At 44.8% G+C, this 20,934-nt stretch overlaps 1 protein-coding gene and 1 non-coding gene across 2 annotated transcripts in view; one reads left to right on the top strand and one right to left on the bottom strand.

Moving 5' to 3' along the window:
• The window catches only part of SUCLG2 (succinate-CoA ligase GDP-forming subunit beta), a 251,627-nt gene that overhangs the window by 171,595 nt on the left and 59,098 nt on the right, over positions 1 to 20,934 (bottom strand). The window contains exon 2 of the mRNA XM_029050832.2: positions 17,676 to 17,817. Within this exon, the coding sequence (XP_028906665.1) occupies positions 17,676 to 17,817 (142 nt within the window). The remainder of the gene's footprint in view (positions 1 to 17,675; positions 17,818 to 20,934) is intronic.
• LOC114807270 lies at positions 13,011 to 13,148 on the top strand. The gene has a single exon (XR_003755321.1). It is a non-coding gene; the product is annotated as a small nucleolar RNA SNORA7 (small nucleolar RNA).

Genomic DNA, 20,934 nt, shown 5'->3' with positions numbered 1-20,934 from the left:
TAAAGGATGGGAGGGGGAGGAGGCTCCAGCGTAGGAGACCGAGAATGCTCGGCCAGAGAGGTAAGAGGAGAACCAGGAGAGGACAGAGTCCGTGAAGCCAAGGTGAGATAAGGTACGGAGGAGGAGGGGATGGTCGACAGTGTCAAAGGCAGCAGAGAGGTCAAGGAGGATCAGAATGGAGTAGGAGCCATTGGATTTGGCAAGAAGGAGGTCATGGGTGACCTTAGAGAGAGCAGTCTCAGTAGAGTGGAGGGGACGGAAGCCAGATTGGAGGGGGTCTAGGAGAGAATGGGAGTTAAGGAATTCTAGGCATCGATTGTAGACGACTCGTTCTAAGATTTTGGAAAGGAAGGGTAGTAGGGAGATAGGACGATAACTGGAGGGGGAAGTGGGGTCAAGAGCGGGTTTTTTTTAGGATGGGGGAGACGTGGGCGTGTTTGAAGGCAGAGGGGAAGGAGCCCTTGGAGATTGAGTGGTTAAAAATAGAAGTTAAGGAAGGGAGGAGGGCAGGGGCGATGGTTTTAAGAAGGTGAGAGGGAATGGGGTCCGAGGCGCAGGTGGAGGGGGTGGCACTTGCGAGGAGGGAGGAGATCTCCTCTGAGGATACTGCAGGGAAGGATGGGAAAGTAGGGGAGGGGGTTGTTGGGGGGGAGGGGAGAGGCGGAGGGGTGACTTTGGGGAGCTCAGACCTGATCGTGTTGATTTTCGTGAGGAAATAGGTGGCCAGATCATTGGGGGTGAGAGATGGGGGAGGGGGAGGAACAGGGGGCCTAAGGAGAGAGTTAAAGGTCCGGAACAATCGGCGGGGGTGACGGGCATGGGTGTCGATGAGGGAGGAGAAGAAGCTTTGCCTGGCGGAGGAGAGGGCAGAGTTAAGGCAGGAAAGGATAAATTTGAAGTGTGTGAGGTCGGCTTGGTGCTTGGACTTTCGCCAGCGGCGCTCAGCAGCTCGAGCATAGGAGCGTAGGAGGCGGACGGAGGAGGTGATCCAGGGCTGTGGGTTAGTGGCGCGAGAGCGGCGGAGGGAAAGGGGGGCGAGAGAGTCGAGATGAGTAGTGAGGGTGGAGTTGAGAGCGGAGACCTGATCGTCGAGAGTGGGAAGAGAGGACAGGGCGGCAAGGTGAGGCGAGATGCTATTGGAAAGACGGATGGGATCGAGAGAGCGAAGGTCTCTGTGGGGCAGTAGCGAAGATTTGCAGGGGGAGGGAGTGTGAGAGATGAGGCAGGTGAGAAGGTTATGGTCCGAGAGAGGGATTTCAGAGTTGGTGAGTGAGGAGATAGTGCAGCGGTAGGAGATGACGAGATCGAGGGTGTGACCGAGTCGGTGAGTGGGCGCGGTATGGTGGAGGAGGAGGTCGGCAGAGTCGAGGAGGGATAGCAGGCGGGCGGCAGAGGAGTCGTCGGGTACATCCGTATGGATGTTGAAGTCTCCAAGGATCAGAGTGGGCAGAGAGAAGGAGAGAAGGAAGGTGAGAAAGGGGTCAAGGTGGTTGAAGAAGTCGGAGGTGGGACCGGGAGGGCGGTAGATGACGGCGACAAGTAACTGGAGTGGGTGGTAGAGGCGAATGATATGGGCTTCGAAGGAGGGGAAGGAGAGGGAGGGGGGAGGAGGGATAGTGCGGAAGCGGCATCGGGGCGAGAGGGGGAAGCCGACGCCTCCTCCCTTACCGGTGAGTCTGGGGGAGTGGGAGAAGGAGAGGCCTCCGCTGGAGAGAGCGGCGGCGGAGACCGTGTCTTCGGGAGAGAGCCACGTTTCCGAGAGGGCGAGGAGGAGGAGAGAGCGGGAGAGGAAAAGGTCATGGATGAAAGGTAGCTTGCCTGTAACAGAGCGGGGGTTCCAGAGGCCACACTTGAAAGTAGCTGTGGGTGCAAGGGGAGGAGGGGGGGAGGGGCGGGGGGAGGGGAGGGTTTGGATGGGAAGGAGGTGGCGGGGCCCTGGACGAGGAGAGGGGGATGAGGGGTGGCGGTGGGACAAGAGGACTGGGATGGGGCGTGGGTGGGGAAGAGAGAAGGGGGGAGGGGGTGAAGAGGGGGTTAGGTGGGGGAAGAGTAGGGGGAGGGGGAAGAGGGGTAGCGCTGGTAAAGTGGGGTTCTAGGGCGGGAGAGAGGAGGGGGGAGGAGACAGAGGAGAGAGCGGGAAAGAGCTGAGCGAGAGAGGGGAAGGGGAAGGGGAAGGGGAGGATAGGAAGGGGCGGGAGGGGGGAGGGGGGGAGGAGGGACATGGCGAGGCCAGAGAGGTGGGTGGCAGCACTGACAATAAACAGTAATAAACGAAATCGGTAATATAGCAACATGATACAATATGATACAGTACAGTGGTGCTAATATAGCAACATGATACAGTATGATACAATATCGTCGTGTTAATAAAAGGGGTGATGACCAGGGTCGGGGGTAGACTCGATTAAGGGGCGACCTGATCAAATTCAAAATCTGACGACAATAAACAATAAAAAGCGAGATCGCAAATATAGCAACATGCTACAGTAAGGCACCCTACAATAGTGTTAATAAGCAGGCGATGACCAGGGTCGGGGGACGAGCCGACCCTACCCGATCAGACTCAAAGTCAAGCGGCCAGCGGCCGAGAGTGTCCCAGAGCTCATGACCAAATAACCCTGTGGCGGCGGGGGGGCCCTGAGGTTGTCCGGGTGGGTGGCGGCCGTAGGCGGCGGCTAAGGCAAGGTAACATGGTGAGAACAAGGACGTCGTCGCCCGGGGCGGGGGCGGGAGGGATGAATCACCTCAAGAGGGAAGAGGGAGTGAGGCCTTCCCAAAATGGCCGCCTCAGGCAGAGTGGGGGCTTCCTAAAATGGCCGCCTCGGGCGGAGTGGGGGAGCGGTTGGGGAGCACAATGTCCCCGGGCCCGAGCAGGGGGACACAATGTCCCCCGAGGACACAATGTCCTTGGGGCCGAGAAGGGGAGCACAATGTCCCCAGGATCGAGAAGGGGAGCGCAATGTCCCCGGGCCCGAGCGGGGGGGGTGAGGGGGGGTGGACTAGAAGCTGGTGGCTGGGGGTCTGTGGGGGCGAAGATCCGTAGTGTCGGAGTTCCCGAGCGGGGGTGCGGAGATCCAGGTTGTGAAAGGCTGAGGTGGGCGCGGGTCCGGACGGTGCGAGGCTCAGCTCCCCGGTGGAGGCGGAGGAAGCGCAGATGAGTCAGCGAGCGGTAGGCGAAGGGGGACTTACCCCCAGGGGAGCAGAGATCCCGGGCCCACGTGGTAATGGCTCCAAGGGTCCGGGCGATGACAAGGCTCAGCTTCCCGGGAGAGGGGGGGTGGTCTCGGCGTGGATGAGTCGGCGGTCGGCGGCCAAAAAGCCGCTAAAGTCGGCGGTCGGTGGCCAAAAGGCTGCTAAAGAGCTAGGCTGGAAACGGGGGGCAGGCAGCCCAAGGAACCACTGCCTGGGAGGAGAGCTCCAGAGTCCATGTGGTGGTTGATTCGGCTGGGAAGAGGGGGCCCGGCGGTCTGAGACTTACCCCCAGGGGAGCAGAGATCCCGGGCCCACGTGGTAATGGCTCCAAGGGTCCGGGCGATGACAAGGCTCAGCTTCCCGGGAGAGGGGGGGTGGTCTCGGCGTGGATGAGTCGGCGGTCGGCGGCCAAAAAGCCGCTAAAGTCGGCGGTCGGTGGCCAAAAGGCTGCTAAAGAGCTAGGCTGGAAACGGGGGGCAGGCAGCCCAAGGAACCACTGCCTGGGAGGAGAGCTCCAGAGTCCATGTGGTGGTTGATTCGGCTGGGAAGAGGGGGCCCGGCGGTCTGAGACTTACCCCCAGGGGAGCAGAGATCCCGGGCCCACGTGGTAATGGCTCCAAGGGTCCGGGCGATGACAAGGCTCAGCTTCCCGGGAGAGGGGGGGTGGTCTCGGCGTGGATGAGTCGGCGGTCGGCGGCCAAAAAGCCGCTAAAGTCGGCGGTCGGTGGCCAAAAGGCTGCTAAAGAGCTAGGCTGGAAACGGGGGGCAGGCAGCCCAAGGAACCACCGCCTGGGAGGAGAGCTCCAGAGTCCATGTGGTGGTTGATTCGGCTGGGAAGAGGGGGCCCGGCGGTCTGAGACTTACCCCCAGGGGAGCAGAGATCCCGGGCCCACGTGGTAATGGCTCCAAGGGTCCGGGCGATGACAAGGCTCAGCTTCCCGGGAGAGGGGGGTGGTCTCGGCGTGGATGAGTCGGCGGTCGGCGGCCAAAAAGCCGCTAAAGTCGGCGGTCGGTGGCCAAAAGGCTGCTAAAGAGCTAGGCTGGAAACGGGGGGCAGGCAGCCCAAGGAACCACCGCCTGGGAGGAGAGCTCCAGTAGACACTGCGCTAGTCTCCCTCTAAACAATGTTCAGAACTTTCATTTTACCAATTTTTATTTGACAATATTTTCACAATCAGATCTTAAAAAAATAACTATGAATGCATGAAATGGACAATAACCGAAGATGCCCCCCTTCACCTCTCTGCAGCTAAACCCTCTTTTCCCCCCATTTCCCTCTGCTCCTCCCCCTCTCCCTTCCCATCCCCTCAGCACTGTACTCATCTGCTCAACTGTATATATTTTCATTACCCTATTTATTTTGTTAATGAAATGTACATCGCCTTGATTCTATTTAGTTGCCATTGTTTTTACGAGATGTTCTTCCCCTTGACTCTATTTATTGCCATTGTTCTTGTCTGTCCGTCTCCCCCGATTAGACTGTAAGTCCGTCAAACAGCAGGGACTGTCTCTATCTGTTGCCGACTTGTTCATTCCAAGCGCTTAGTACAGTGCTCTGCACATAGTAAGAGCTCAATAAATACTATTGAATGAATGAATGAATCTAATGGAGGAGAAAGAGAGATACATAATAAACAAATAACTGGAGCCGAAGGAAGAATAAGGATACAACTAGTAGTAACAAGGGTAAGGAAAGCTAACGAGATGAGTGAATAATAAGATAGTGTATGGATCAATATACAATCAAGTTCTGATAAGGTGTCTTCATGCATGCTTTGTATATAAACACATCACAAGAATCACAGAATTTTCTGTCCCACAACATGAGTCTATTCCGTTATAAAAGAATGCCCAAGAAGTAGAAGATTAGTTTTAGTAACAGATAGCTTTTCGCCCAGTCTCTGAACTATAATGTACTGTACATTACTTTGTATTTGGCACAAAAACAAATATGTTGAGGGATGAGTGAATAAAGGGTGCAAATCCAAGTGTGAGGTTGACACAGAAAGGAGTGGGAGAAGAAGAAATGAAGGCATAGTCAGGGAAGATCTGTTTGGAGGAGATGTGCTTTTAATAAGGCTTTGAAAGTATGGAGGGTGATTGTTGGATATGAAGAGGGAGAGCATTCCAGGGCAGAGGCAGGACGTGGGTGAGGGACTGGTGGCAAAATAAATGAGATTGAGGTACAGTGACTAGGTTGGCATTAGAGGAATGAAGTACGTGGGCTGCGTTGTTCTAGTAGAGCAACGAAGTAAGGTAGGCAGGGGCAAGGTGATAGAGTGTCTTAAAGCCAATACTAAGGAATTTGATGCAGAGGTGGGACAAGAGAGTTGGCAGAGACATTCTCTGCCCACAATTACCTTACAGTCTAGAGGGGGAGATTATCTGAAGTCACCAGAAACTTTTCAATTTTAACATTTCAAATACATTACTACTATTTCTCCCATTATTCACATTTCATCTAATTTTTTTCCTGCTCTGAACTAATTCAGACACAGATAGAAAAACTTAAAGGAAAAAGATCTGTATTCCAATAATTGGTTGACAATTAAATTTGCACCAAAAAATGAACTCCCAACTTGTTTTATCATGAAAAGAAAACTTACTATTGTGATTGCAATTACAACTGTTTATCCAGTTTCCTTAATGAAGGTGGATCTAAGAATATTTTTGTATTTAATTTTCCTCAGTGTGCCTTTTTCTCTCTTTTGCTAAGTAACCTAGAAAGCTTGACTTGAAATATTGCATTATTTTGAATTAGCTGGCAAACAAAGTCTACTCTGTAATGATTACTTTTGGAAATTGACTAGGACGTTAAAGAGCACAAAGCCATTAATATTTATTACGCTCAAATGGTAGTACATTATAATTTCAAATTTTTTTTTCCACAGCTGAGTTATCTTACCTTTTTTCACAAGTCTCACCTCCAAAATATGATTCCTACCAATAAGCTCCTTATTAATCTTTAAAGTGTTCTTAAAGGGTCCCGTATATGCACAGTGCATACCTACTGAAATGCATTTAAACACTTCATATCAACATTGGTATTACACTTTTTTTTAAAAAAAAAAAAGGCCTAACAACATAGATTCTTTGGTAAAGATTTTTGTTTGTCTCCTATAGTTCATATTCTTGGGTGCAAGAATGGGTTCAGAGGAAGGAAACAACATTTGAGGGAGAGGGGAAAACCACAACTTAAGAACTAGGTTTGGTTTGGACAGCAATGAGTTCCGACTCAGAGAAGCTTTGTTCTTTTACTCATCACCCTTTTTTGACAAAACAAGACATCCTTCAGAGACCCTTGCTTACACTGGGGATGTCCCTCTAGACAGTAAACTCATGGACAGGGAACTTGTCTACCAATTCTGTTATATTGTACTCTCCCAAGTGCTTAGTACAGTGCTCTGCACACAGAAAGTGCTCAGTACCATTGAGTGATCACAGAATAAAATACACAAGTCATTTATTCTGCGCATAAGGAACTAACTCTCAAAAGCCCACAGTGACAACCATGCACAGCTCCTGTCTAGGAGTTGAGCTGGATTGTTATTCATTAATTCATACTTATTGAGCGCTTTCTAATAATAATAATAATGGTGGTATTTGTTAAGCATTTACTATGTGCAAAGCACTGTTCTAAGTGCTAGGTGGGATACAAGGTGATCAGGTTGTCCCATGTGGGGCTCACAGTCTTAATCCCCAATTTACAGATGGGGTAACTGAGGCCCAGAGAAGTGAAGTGACTTGCCCAAAATCACACAGGTGACAAGTGGCTGAGCTGGGATTCAAACCCATGACCTCCGACTCCCAAGCCCGTGCTCTTTCCACTGAGCCATGCTGCTTCTGTATGCAAAGCACTGTATTAACCTCTTTGGTCCCCACATTTCTAGGATTTGACTCAAGAAGAGGGACAGGGCCCTCATTTTGTCCCAAGCAGACTATACCACAGAAAAGGAATATTCAACCAAGTTATACATCTTGAGAACAAACCCAGAAAGAGAGACAGTTATGCCTGGTTCTCATCCCCACATTCAGGTCAGTTTACTCCCCCACAGTCCTTTAAAGGTTTTATCTGGTTACTTCTTATGAGTAAGTTATACAGATCAAAATACCCTGAACCCAGTAGAGTTACAAAAATATGTGGTGATAGCCTGTCATCACTAGTTAGTGTTCTGATCAATTAATTATGAAGATTAACTACAAAGCACTCAATACAACACTCACTTGCCAATGAAACGATGACCGCTATTTCACTACCAGAATTTAAAATCTTAATGTAAAAATGTTCCAACCGCACATTACAGCAAAGCCACAAACAAAATGGTAATAAGGATTCGGTTAATTACCTGATTAATCGAGAATGTCAATCACCTCAAAATAAAAGTTGCCTTTATACTTAAAATACAATTCCTTAATGGTACGGTAATTCATTAGGCTTTAGGATGTGATTATACAAAATGAAGAGTAAATCATCATAGTGCTGGATGGAGACACTGTTGCATTTGCAAGCATCTGTAAGCTAACCAAGTAAAATAAGGGCTGCATAACTCCGTCTTAGAAATGCAATGTCATTAGCAGAGATAATTAATTTATGCTTTCAAAATGCCACATTTCCTTCCGAACAAAAAAATATAAATTGAACCTTCTTCACACTGAGATTTTCATATCACCAGCCTATGACACCATTAATTAATTGTGCAAGTAACAAGCCATAAACTCATTTCTGCTTTTAAGTTATATCTATTTTTAGGGGATTAACTTTTTTGCTGACCCTTCATAATTGTTTTATTTTTTATCTAATTACTTGTGGCATCACAACTCTGTAAGAGGAGAATAAATGTATTCCTAGTACCCCATAATAAATAATAGACAAAATAAGCAGATCTATTAATAAGGGTAAACACAATTCTCAAAGATAGGACAGATGGTTGTAACCCAATTTATAAAGTTTAAACAAAAAGTTTTAGTTTAGTACATCAGATAGTATTTCCGTAAAAGCTACTTCAGAGTAACAAAATGAGTATTTTGCCCAAGAGATTTTCATTTTGAATTTCAAAGAGATTGCTTTCCTTCAGTCACTGAATCAGCTAACTTGCCTGAGCTAGTGCACTGCAAATATTCCTAACCATAAGCATGCAATGAACTAATAAACTATCTTCAGGTTGATAAATTTATGCTATGTGATCAGAACCTGCCAAAATATTTTTAATTGAATTTCCAATTTTATTAACATGCATTTTGCACCCTGAGTGCCAAACAGACATATAACCTCTCAAGAACAAAATCAGCAAATTAAAAATATAGGAAAATGCTAGGTGAGTAAAATTACTTATTATGGAAGCATCTGTTTTCAAAAAAGCTGGTCAAAGTCTACCTTTTCAACTTATTTCAAGAGTAAACATTTACCCACATTATAAGAGCAATGTTTTGCTACAGTATTTTACAAAATCTTGACTTTGGACATCTGGTAATGCTCAATGAAATCATACACAATAATAAAGTAAGGTAATTGCTTGTCAAACATTTCCAGAATATATATTTTCAGAATCTTTTAAAATATGTAATTTTCTATAAAAAGTACCTCAAGCAGATATGAAACTGGTTCAAACCTTTGTAAATGTCCAACAAATTCATTTATATGCTATATACACTCATAGATATTTGTAGAAGTCAAATTTTCAAAACCTATTTAGTGGTTTCTAATGGAAAAAGTGCTATTTATAGAATTAAATTAACATTTTCACTGGATCAATACTACAGCCTTCCTACCAACCATCAGTGAGTGTTGTGATTAGTGTGAATTTAAAGAAAGCACAAAGAACCCAAAAATAACACTGTACAAAATTAGTTAAGGACTGAAAAATCTGTGAAAAAAGCTGAGGCCGATTCATTACTTTGGAGCTCTAAAATTGTTTAAGATTCTTTGTTAAATAATAGTTCCAGGCAAAACTAATGAGATGATCCGAAAATCTCATATTTCCTCCTGCCTCCAGGACATATCTACTTGGATATCGTCCTGACACCACAAATTTATCAAGCCCAAAACAGAACTCCTCATATTCCCACACAAACCTTATCCTCCCCATGATTTTCCCATCACTGTAGACAGAATCACCATCCTCCCTAACTTTGGGGATGTCCTCTACTCATCTCTCTCATCAACCCACATATTCAATCTGTCACCAAATCCTATTAGTTCAACCTTCACTAATCTGCCTTTTCCTCTCCATCCGACCTGCTACCACATTAGTCCAAGCACTTACCCTATCCTGCCTTGATTACTCAATCAGCCTTCTTGCTGACCTGTCTGCTGCGTCTGCCCAATCCAGTTCACACTTCATTCTGCTGCCCAGACCGTTTTTCTACAAAACCATTCAGTCCATGTTTTCCCACTCAAGAACCTCCAGTGGTTGCTCGCAACAAACAGAAACTCCTTATCATAGGCTTTAAAGCAATCCCTTTGCCCCCTCTTACCTTGAGTTAATGCTCAATAAATAACATGAATTGGTGGGGCCTGAAAGGCCACTGGTGAGGCTCATCAAAGTGCTACTGTCAGCCAAGGTGCCTATGGCATGGAGCCCTGTGCAGAAAGAAGCAGGAGGCCATAGCTGCCTAAACAGAATCTAATAAGGGCCAGAGGAGCAGTAAACAGCCAGTGGTGGCAACAACATTCATTAATCCTGTTGGCGCAGGGTGCACTACTATTACTCTTAGCTTCTCCTGGTTTTGCTGCTTCACACTGAAGATTTCTGTCCTAGTGAGCATGGTCTTCTGTTTGCATTATAATATTGTATTTGTTAAGCATTTACTATGTGTCAGGCACTGTTCTAAGCACTGGGGTATGCATTCATTCATTCAATAGTATTTATTGAGCGCTTACTATGTGCAGAGCACTGTACTAAGTGCTTGGAATGTACAAATCGGCAACAGATAGAGACAGTCCCTCCCCTTTGACAGGCTTACAGTCTAATCGGAGGAGACAGGCAGACAAGAACAATGGCAACAGAGTCAAAGGGAAGAACATCTCATAAAAACAATGACAAATAAATAGAATCAGGGTGATGTACATCTCATTAAACAAAATAAATAGGGTGATGAAGATATACGCAGTTGAGCGGACGGGTACAGTACTGAGGGGGTGGGACGGGAGAAGGGGAGGAGGAGAAGGAAAGGGGGGAGAAGAGGGTTTAGCTGCGGAAAGGTGAAGGGGGGGGTAGAGGGAGCAGAGGGAAAAAAGGGGGGAGCTCAGTCTGGGAAGGCCTCTTGGAGGAGGTGAGCTTTAAGTAGGGATGTGAAGAGGGGAAGAGACTTAGATTGTCAGAGGTGAGGAGGGAGGGCATACCAGGACCGCGGGAGGACGTGGCCCAGGGGTCGACGGCGGGATAGGCGAGACCGAGGGACGGTGAGGAGGTGGGCGGAAGAGGAGCGGAGCGTGCGGGGTGGGCAGTAGAAAGAGAGAAGGGAGGAGAGGTAGGAAGGGGCAAGGTAATGGGGAGCCTTGAAGCCTAGAGTGAGGAGCTTTTGTTTTGAGCGGGGGATGATAGGCAACCACTGGAGGTTTTTAAGAAGGGGAGTGACATACCCAGAGCGTTTCTGCAGGAGGTGAGCCGGGCAGCGGAGTGAAGAATAAACTGGAGAAGGGAGAGAGAGGAGGAAGGGAGATCAGAGAGAAGGCTGACACAGTAGTCTAGCCGGGATATAACAAGAGCCTGTAGCAGTAAGGTAGCCGTTTGGATGGAGAGGAAAGGGCGGATCTTGGCGATATTATAAAGGTGAGACCGGCAGGTCTTGGTAATGGATAGGATGTGTGGGCGTGAACGAGAGAGACGAGTCAAAGATGAAACCGAGGTTGCGGGCCTGAGAGACGGGAAGGATGGTGTTACCATCCACGGTGATAGGGAAGTCTGGGAGAAGACCAGGCTTGGGAGGGAAGATGAGGAGCTCAGTTTTGCTCATGTTGAGTTTTAGGTGGCGGGCAGACATCCAGGTGGAGACGTCCTGGAGGCAGGAGGAGATGCGAGCCTGAAGGGAGGGGGAGAGGACAGGGCCGGAGATGTAGATCTGCGTGTCATCTGCATAGAGATGGTAGTTGAAGCCGTGAGAGCGAATGAGTTCACCAACGGAGTGAGTGTAAATGGAGAACAGAAGAGGGTCAAGAACTGACCCTTGAGGAACTCCTACAGTTAAAGGATGGGAGGGGGAGGAGGCGCCTGCGAAGGAGACCGAGAAAGACCGGCCAGAGAAATAAGAGGAGAACCAGGAGAGGACGGAATCCGTGAAGCCAAGGTGAGATAAGGTGTGGAGGAGAAGGGGATGGTCGACAGTGTCAAAGGCAGCTGAGAGGTCAAGGAGGATTAGAATGGAGTAGGAGCCATTGGATTTGGCAAGAAGGAGGTCATGGTTGACCTTAGGTAGATACAAGATAATCAGGTTGGACACAGTCCCTGTCCCACACAGGGCTCACAGTCTTAATCCCCATTAAAGATGAGGTAACTGAGGCACAGAGAAATGACGTGACTTGCCCAAGGTCACACCGCAAACGTGTGGGAGAGCCAAGATTAGAACCCACATCCTCCGACTCCCAAGCCTATGCTCTTTCCACTAGGCCACACTGCTTCCCATTTGATTGCGACTCCCTTGAGTTCCTTGTTCGTTTTCATCATGTGTTCTTCTTTGTCTCCCTTTCATTGGCTTTTTCTTCCCCTCCCCTAAATATAAACTTACACTGTTGATTAATATATGGACCAGGTGGGAGTCAATCAATCAATGAACATTTACTGTATACAAAACACTATACCAAGCACAACAGAGTACAGTAGACATGATCCCTGCCCTTTTGAGGGTGAAACTACAGCAGAATTTTTATCTTCAACCCACTCATTCTTGCTATTTAATAAATAAGCCATGCAAAATAATATGGAGTCAAACTGTTAGTTCAGGTTTTCTCGCTCTGATATTTGCTAGTTTTATCAATTTTCTCTCATTAACGGGCAAAAAGAAAAGCTCCACCTAACTATAAAAAAAATCATGCCATTTACTTTTAACAAGAGAAACAGCATGGCCTAGTAGATAGAACATGAGTACGGGAGTCAGAGGACTTGGGCTTTCATCCCGGCTCCACCACTTGTCTGCTTTGTGACTTCGGGCAAGTCACTTCACTTCTCTGGGCCTCAATAACCTCATCTGTAAAATGGGGATCAAAACTGTGAGCCCCATGTGGGACAGGGACTGTGTCCAACCTGATTACCTGGTATCTCCCCCAGTGCTTAGAACAGTACCTGGCATACAATAAGGGTTTAACAAACACGATCATCATTATTATTATTTTTACTATGGGCCACGCATTGTACTAAGCACTGGGTTAGATAATCAGGTTGGACACAGTCCCTGTCCCACATAGGGCTCACAGCTTTAATCCCCATTTTACAGATGAGGTAACTGAGGCACAGAGAAGCAAAGTGCCTTGCCCAAGGTTACACAGCAGACAAGTGTCTGGATTAGAGCTGGATTAGAACCTAGGTCCTCTGCCCAGGCTGTGCTTTTGACACTAGGCCATGCTTGCTTTGTGTGTTTTATTTTCATTAATTCATCAATTAAGAGTCATGAAGATACTGAGTGCCCACTGGGTATAATGCATTGCACTGACTGGGAGAATACAGCCGAAGAAAAAAAGATACTTCCCTTTTCTACAATGATCTCACCTGGTAGTGGGTTTTTTGGGAGTTTTTTATGGTATTTGTTAAGCACCCTCAGGATTAATAATGTTGGTATTTGTTAAGCGCTTACTATGTGCCGAGCACTGTTCTAAGCGCTGGGCACTGTTCTAAGGATTGCACTTGGAGAGTTTCCAGTACTCTGCCAGTCTCAGCTATGGGAGGGAGAGTCAGGCAGGGGCATATCCATTCCATTCCTAGCTTGAGCAATGGCTAGCAAGTGGAATGCAATCTGCTACAAGTGAAAGCTCCCCTGTGCGGGGCAGCAGCAGCATGGGAATGAGTCGAGGGCAGAGACTCAATTTTACTGTGAGAAAGGAGTCAATGGTAAACCATTTCCATATTTTTTTTTTTAACCAAGAAAACTCTATGGATCCACTTACCAGAACGATTGCAGATGGAGGTGGGGCGTTCTGGGGCAAATGTGTCCATGGAGTCACTATGGGTCGGAGATGACGTGACAGCATGAGACAAGACAATTTAAGCACTATGTGCTACCCCAGCACTTAGTACAGTAAGCACTTAACAACAACAACAAAAAAATTTAAAAAAGCACCCACTACCACACCTCTGTTTTCAATTTTGGCTCCCCCTTGTAGATCGTTTACCAATTTATCATCCCCTTTTACATCTGTTTTCTCAGGAAAATAGATCAAACTTATATGTCATGAAGCTGAAAAAGGTTTTGGAAGAGTGGGGTTTTTTTTGGAGGGGGAGGGGTAAAAGTAGAAGAATGGGGAATGCAGATAGAAGGATATAAAAGGTTTAGGATCTAAACTTTTTCAAGAAATGATAGTCAACTTCTCCATGGATGAATTCCACATCTACTTCTCTTGACCCAACCACCTTTTCTGCAGTTTCATATTTCCTCCTGCCTTCAGGGCATCTTTACTGGGATGTCCCGCCAACACCGCTACATGTCCAAAACAGAACTCATCTTCCCACCCAAGCCTTGTCCTCTTCTACTTTCCCATTTACATGACTATCCTCGACCTCACAAAGTCATAATTCTGGACTCATCTCCTTCATTCAGTCCACCTGTTACCAAATGCAGTTGGTTCTACCTTCACAACATCTCTAGAATCCACCCCCTTTCTCTTCATCCAAACTCTTACATTTAGCCTTGACTACTGAATCAGCCTCCTCATTGGCCTGTCTATCTCTTCCTTCCCCACTCTATACTTCACTGTGCTGCCCAGATCAGTTATCTAAAAAATAAAACAAAACAAAAAATTAAGTCCACACCTTCACACTCCTCAAAAACTTCGCATCCCCACAAACAAATCTCAGAGGCTTTAAGGCAATGAACTCTCCTCCTACCTAACCCCACTGATTTACTGCAACTCAACCTGCACCCTTCATTCCTTTAACACCAACCTACTTACTGTACACTAAATCTTGTCTATTTAGTCATGGATGTCTTGGCCCACATCCTTTCCCTGTCCTGGAACTCCCTCCCCATTAATATCCGGCAGATCACCTCTTCCCCTATCTTCAAAGCCCTACTCAAATCATATCTCCTCCAAGAAGCCTTCCCTGATTGTCCTAACTTCCATGTCACTTCCCGTATTTGTCCTCCCTTCTGCATCACCTAAGCACTTTGATCTTCACCTCATTCACCCAGAACTTATGTACATAGCCATCTGTAATGTATTTTAACACAGCTCCCCTCTATTCTAAGATCCTTTTAGACTGGGATCATGTCTATCTTCTCTATTGTACTCTCCCAAGTGCTGAGTATAGGGCTCAAATACCGCTGATTGATAGGAAATGAGTCATTGTGAGGTCCAAAGAAGGTATTGCAAGTCAGTCAATACATTGTATTTATTGAGTGCTTTCTGCAGAGCATGGTACTAAGTGCTTGGGAGAGTACAATATAATAGACACATTCCCTGCCCACATCAGCCTTACCGTCTAGAGGATGAGCTCTAGGGTCCAAGTGCCCTGTCAGCAAGGTATATGAGGCAAAAAACAGACTTTGAAAAATGCTTAAAATAGCTTATAAAATAAAAATAGTATAAATCAAATCGACTTACTGTGTATTTTTCTTTAGAATTTTAAGATTGAAAATATCTTGAGATAAATTCTATTAGCACCCAATTATTCAGTATCTTATTCCCCAGGTTTAGGAATATCCAACAGCCTTTCAATCGTCCTGTTTATGCCACTCGTCTTGTCTTATGCTGTCGAGTCTTCGCCAACCCATAGTGACTCAGCTCTCCCAGAACACCCCTCCTCTATCAGCAATCATTCTCGTAGGGTATCCATAGAGTTTTCTTAGTAAAAATATAGAAGCGGTTCACCATTGCCTCCTTCCGTGCAGTACACTTGAGTCTCTGCCCTCGACTCTCTCCCATGCCGCTGCTGCCCAGCACAGGTGAGTTTTGACTTCTAGCAGATTGCCTTCCACTCACTAGCCACTGCCCAAGCTAGGAATGGAATGAACAGGCCTCTGCTTGACTCTCCCTCCCATAGTTGAAACTGGTAGAGTACTAGAAACTCTCCAGGTGCCACGCTATCTACTTTTTGGTTGTTAAATTGTTCTTTTGGACTTACCCAAGAGAGTAGACAAGAGAAATAAAGAGTTGAGCATGGCCTAGTGGATAGAGCACAAGAATGGGAATCAGGATGATCTGGATTCTAATCTCAGCTCCAATACTGGTCCGCTGTGTACCCTGGGCAAGTCACTTAAATTCTTGGTGCTTCAGTTACCTCATCTGTAAAATGGGGATTAGAACTGTAAGCCCCATTTGGGACATGAACTGTGTCTGCAAGCTGATTAATCTGTTTCTACCCCAGAGTTTAGTACAGTGCCTGGCACATAGTAAGCAGTTAAATACCACTAAAACAACAAATAAAATTTGGCCTCAATTTGGTAGATGTGGAAACAAATTATAGGCTGATTTACTTTGGAATTTCATATGCAATCAGTTGTGCCAACCAGCATGTTTCCACCACACATTTTAGATAGAACTCAACAGCAGGATTAGGGATCATTTTTCTGGCTACGGCAAAATGCTATTTCAGAACAAACAGTTGGGTGCATGAGAACAGCAACTGTAGTTTTCCTTAACATAGGGATCGCAGGATCGTAACTTCCTACACAATGGAATTGGGTGTAAAGTGTGGTGTGACCAAGGGCAAGGCACTTAACTTCTCTGTGCCTTAGTTACTGCATCTGTAAAATGGAGATTAAAAGTGAGGTCCCCATGTGGTACAGGAACTGTGTCCAATTTAATTTGTATCCACCCCAGCACTTAATACAGTACCTAGCAAAAGTAAGTCATTAACAAATACCATAAAGGGGGTGTGGGGGTGAGTCAGGGGGAGGACTGGGTTTTGGTGGGAAGATATGGAGTTTAATGTGGGACAGGGACTGTGTCCAACCTGATTATCTTTTATCTACCCTAGCGCTTAGTACAAAGTGCTTAACAAATACCACCAAAAAAAAAAAAGTGGTCCAGCTTTAATGGTCAGAGGCATTTTTCTGAGATCTTGTAATTAACGAAATTGAAATTTCTTTCAGTGAAAAGTGAAGGACTGTGATCCATCCTACTACTTACACACAGTTTAACCATTTGCCAATCTTTGCAATACAATTACATTTCTAATAACTTCTTTGGCTTTTCCTTTGAATTTTTGATAACAGGTTAATGCATGCTCTTTTTGAATGCCAAAATATTTTCACAGGCATTATATGCTAAAATACTCCAATGCAAAAAATAATCTTCTAGAAGATTTAGGCTATACCACCATAATTTTTACTTTTCTGAAAAAGGAGCTACTCAAGTCCTGAAGAGACACTAGCCCATGATGCATTTGGTGACTGAGGCATCTAAGTCTAGAAGATGGCCCATCCCTTGTTGTGGGGGAGAAGTATGTGTGTGTGTTGGGGGAGGGGAGGTGGCGCGGGAGGGGAACGGACAAGGAAACCAGAGGATGTCATAGCCTCTGGAGTTTTTGGTATCCAGCCCAGCCTTTCGGTTCAGGACTCATAAGACCCTTGCTCTGGTCCCTGTTCATACAAGGCACTGGTGGCTGCACAATAAACGTTTCTGATTGATTACTGATTATGAAGGAGAGAAACACTAGTGTAGTTAAGTATATTACATCATTTGTAAGTGCCCCACTGATAGGCCAGGAGCCTGAAAGAGAAAATATATCAACTCAGGCACCTAACAAGCACTACTAGGGAATAAGTTGAATTTTGGAGAAACTAGTCCACCAAAATATTTTGTCTTGAAAAGAAATAAGTTTTTGAAAAAAATCCTTTAATTGAAAAGAATGCCAAAAAAAGAAAAAAAAAATCTTGTGTTTCACTTCAGCAAATATTGGCTTCTTTGCTGTGGAGCATTTTTGTTGTACAAAGGAAAAAGCAGGAAGTTTGGCACAGTAGTTGCACAATTATTCCATTATGCCATAAGGACATTTGCCTAAGCAACCACTTAAAATGACACTAAGTTTCTGGATGATTACAGCGGATACAAATGAGTTAGAGTATTCCATGGAAAATGCATTTTTTTTTAAAGCTATATTAAAAGACCAACACTAAAATTCAGAGAAACACTGAGTACCAACTCATTAGCTCTCTTCACATGTGAAGTGAAAGACCAAATGTTTACTAACTTGATGATTCCACAAATCACAGTCCTCTATATGTCAATGTGAACATTATGCACAAATACCATTTAATACAGAGCAATTTACTGCCTGGACTGGTGAATTCACTAATCTCGGAAAGCATATCCTACCCATTACCAGTCAACTTACTTAATCTCTTTGCAGCCTCAAGGGCATCATTTGCAGTGTCAGCCACGAAGAATCTCTGAACTTTAACCCCATGGTCTGCCATCAGTTTTTTGCTTTGGAATTCCTGCAGGTTCAGCCATCGTCGGGGGGTTAATTGAACAGCCTAGAAAAATGAGACACAAAAGTGTAACGCCCATTATCAACAGTTCATGCAACAGTCAACTGAGCTACTAAGGCCTCATGCTTTTCTCAAGCTGGCAACATACAAAATAGTTTCTAAAAAAAAAGGGGAGGAAAATGAATCTATTTACAGGAAGATGTCATGCATGACCATTTTTCTGTCAAAAATATTTTGGAATGCACTTGGTTGCTTCAACCACAAGAAAAAACTCATTGCAGGAATTGACTTATGAAGTTTCTAAATGTTAGGTGTGAGTGCAGTGCTCTGCTTTCTTGCCACCAACCCCTCACCAACATCCCGTCTCTGGACAGGAAACTCCTTTACCCTTCATATCCGACAGTTGATCACTCTTCCTACCTTTAAAGCCTTATTGAAGGCATACCTCCTCCAAAAGGCCTGCCCCATCTAGGCCCTCATTTCCTTGTCTCCCACTCCCTTCTGTGCTGCCCTTGCATTTGCACCCTTTTTTCACTTCACCTTCAGCCCCACAGCACTTTTGTACATATTTGTAATCTACTTATTTATATTAAAGTCTATCTGCTCCTCTAAGCTGTAAACTCCCTGTGGGCAAGAAATGTGTCTACCAACTCTGGTGTATTGAGCCCCACATGGCTTGTACCCACCCCAATTTGCTTGTACCCATCCCAGCATTTAGTACAGTGCCTGGCACACAGTAAGTGCTTAAATGCCATAATCATTATTATTATTATTACTCTAAGCACTTAGTAACAGTGTTCCATGCATGGAAAGTGCTCAAATATGAATGATTGATTCTATGTCAATAAGCAACAGGGATAACATGGATAAACTCAATTTAGAATTCTCATTTTAGCCACTGTTTCTCACCTCCTTCCCCTCAAATCACATTCCCAGAGCTGCTAGTTAGTAAAATTGACCAATTTTATGTTTCACCTCTTTCCTTTCTTGCTCCTCCTCTGGAAGTGTTAATGATCTGTGAATTAAAAACAGTTGGAGCAAGGATGAAGAAGAGTACAGACACACTGGGTTGGATAGTCAGTCCCTGAATAATTGAAGCTTGTCTGTACTGAATTTAGTTTTTAGATTTTCATTTGTATAACCAATAAAAAAATTCAAAAGATACAGTATTGTCTGCCACCCAAGTCTCTATGATTTTTTCACGCTTCAGTAATTTTGGTTTTTCGGGTAGCTTCCGAGAGAAGGGTGAAGGGGACAAAGAAGACAGTTTGTGGGGTTTTGTTACTCCCAGAGTGGCTTTGTTAAAATAAGATGTTCACACTACATACAGCATATTGTACCATCCGATCACCACTCTCAGCCCTGGGAATTTTTTACTAAACAAAGTCAATGAGAAATTAAAAAAAAAAGAGATGGATCAGTTTAACTACTTCATTATTTCTATACTTTTATTTTTATAGAGTGGGAATTTCCCTCAAATTTTCACTTTGATCTTAAATCTTAAAGACATGTACCATCCATACTGGATTGTTCCATTCTGCTGCAAATGGAAAAAAGAAGCACATATTTTTCAGGACTTGATCTACAAAGTGAAAAAGGTTTGCACTCTGGGGAAAGAAAAAAAAAGCCACATAACTGTAAGGAGACTACATCAACTGAATACTGTATTGACTACCTTTTCCAAAGAGATGTGTTCAATATTGCTTGAAATATTTAGCCTGCAAAACAAAAGCACCCTGAAGGAGAAAAAAATACAACATTAAAGAAAACATAAAAGTATGCTATTTTCTAGGACCACCTCCAAAACTAAAATGCAGGGGGTGGGGGTGAAGAAAAGAGTTGAATCAATAAATTAAGACTACGGTGACATGCCAATTTTAAAGCCATTACTAAGAAAAAGGATCTGTGTGAAAAGAACATTTGATTGACACTAAATAACAGACACAATATGGTCGGGATCAATTCCTTTTCATTAGAATGTTCACTGTATTAATTTTGAAAATGTTAATGCAATCTGCTACAAACTAATTGCCATTGATTCACATTCTTGCTTCATGGATATAATACATATTGACCCTAATGAAAAACTACCATGAAAGCTATTGCCCTACATCTTAAAAACCAAATGGACAGAGAATGCAGATATAAACCCATAGGCTGACACAGTAATTGAATCAGCATTCTGCTAATCCAGGGAATAGTGAATTCATTTTTCTCACTCTGGAAAATCCAGATTATATTTAACAATGCTTTTTTATGTGAGATTTTCAGTCACTTTTCAAGTTTTAAATTAGTATTTTATAGTATTCCACATTTTATAAACTCTATAGAAGCAATAGTAATAGTAGTTATTGAGCTCTTACTGCTACAATGCACTGGACTTAACCCCTGAAAAGATCACATCTTCCAGACACTCCTTCCTCTCTCCATCCAAACAGCTACCACCCTAGTACAAATTCTTGGCAAATCACTACTAGATTACTCTGTCAGCCTTCTTGCTGGTCTCCCTGCCTCTGGATTCTCCCACATCCAATCTTTACTATATGCTGCTGAAGGAATCATCTCCTTAAAACTTTGCTTGGCATAAATCTCTCCACTTTTCAAGCCCTCCACTAGCTTCCTGAGTTACTGCATCAAGCAAAAATAACTCCTCACAACTGGCTTTAAGGCTCTCCAATCAAGACAAGACACATCCATGCTTCACAGGGTTCACTCTCTTACAGTTACTAACCTTGTAACTATCTCGATATTGACATTCCCACCTCCATCTCCTCACTCATACTGTTCCCTTGCTTTGGAATTTGTTCCCATCTCAAATCTGAATGACAACAGCCCTTCCCATATTCACACCTTCACAGGTTAATTCCCAGCAGCCCAAATTGTATAAACCCATCTACTATCTCCAGCTACTATCTGTTATAAAACAGATTAAGTGACATGGTGCTCACAGTTTAAATAGGCATAGATTTAATCCCCATTTTACAGATGAGGAAATTGAGACACAGAGAAATTAAGTGACTTGCCAAAGGTCACACAGCTGACAAGTAGCAGAGCCAGGATTAGAAGCCAGGTTCTCTGACTCCCAGGCCCATGCTCTTTCCATTCATTCAATCGTATTTATTGAGCACTACTGTGTGCAGAGCACTGTACTAAGCACTTGGA

This window comes from Ornithorhynchus anatinus, chromosome X1, assembly GCF_004115215.2.
Source record: "Ornithorhynchus anatinus isolate Pmale09 chromosome X1, mOrnAna1.pri.v4, whole genome shotgun sequence".
Taxonomy (NCBI): domain Eukaryota; kingdom Metazoa; phylum Chordata; class Mammalia; order Monotremata; family Ornithorhynchidae; genus Ornithorhynchus; species Ornithorhynchus anatinus.
This window is presented reverse-complemented; position numbering and strand designations above follow the sequence as displayed.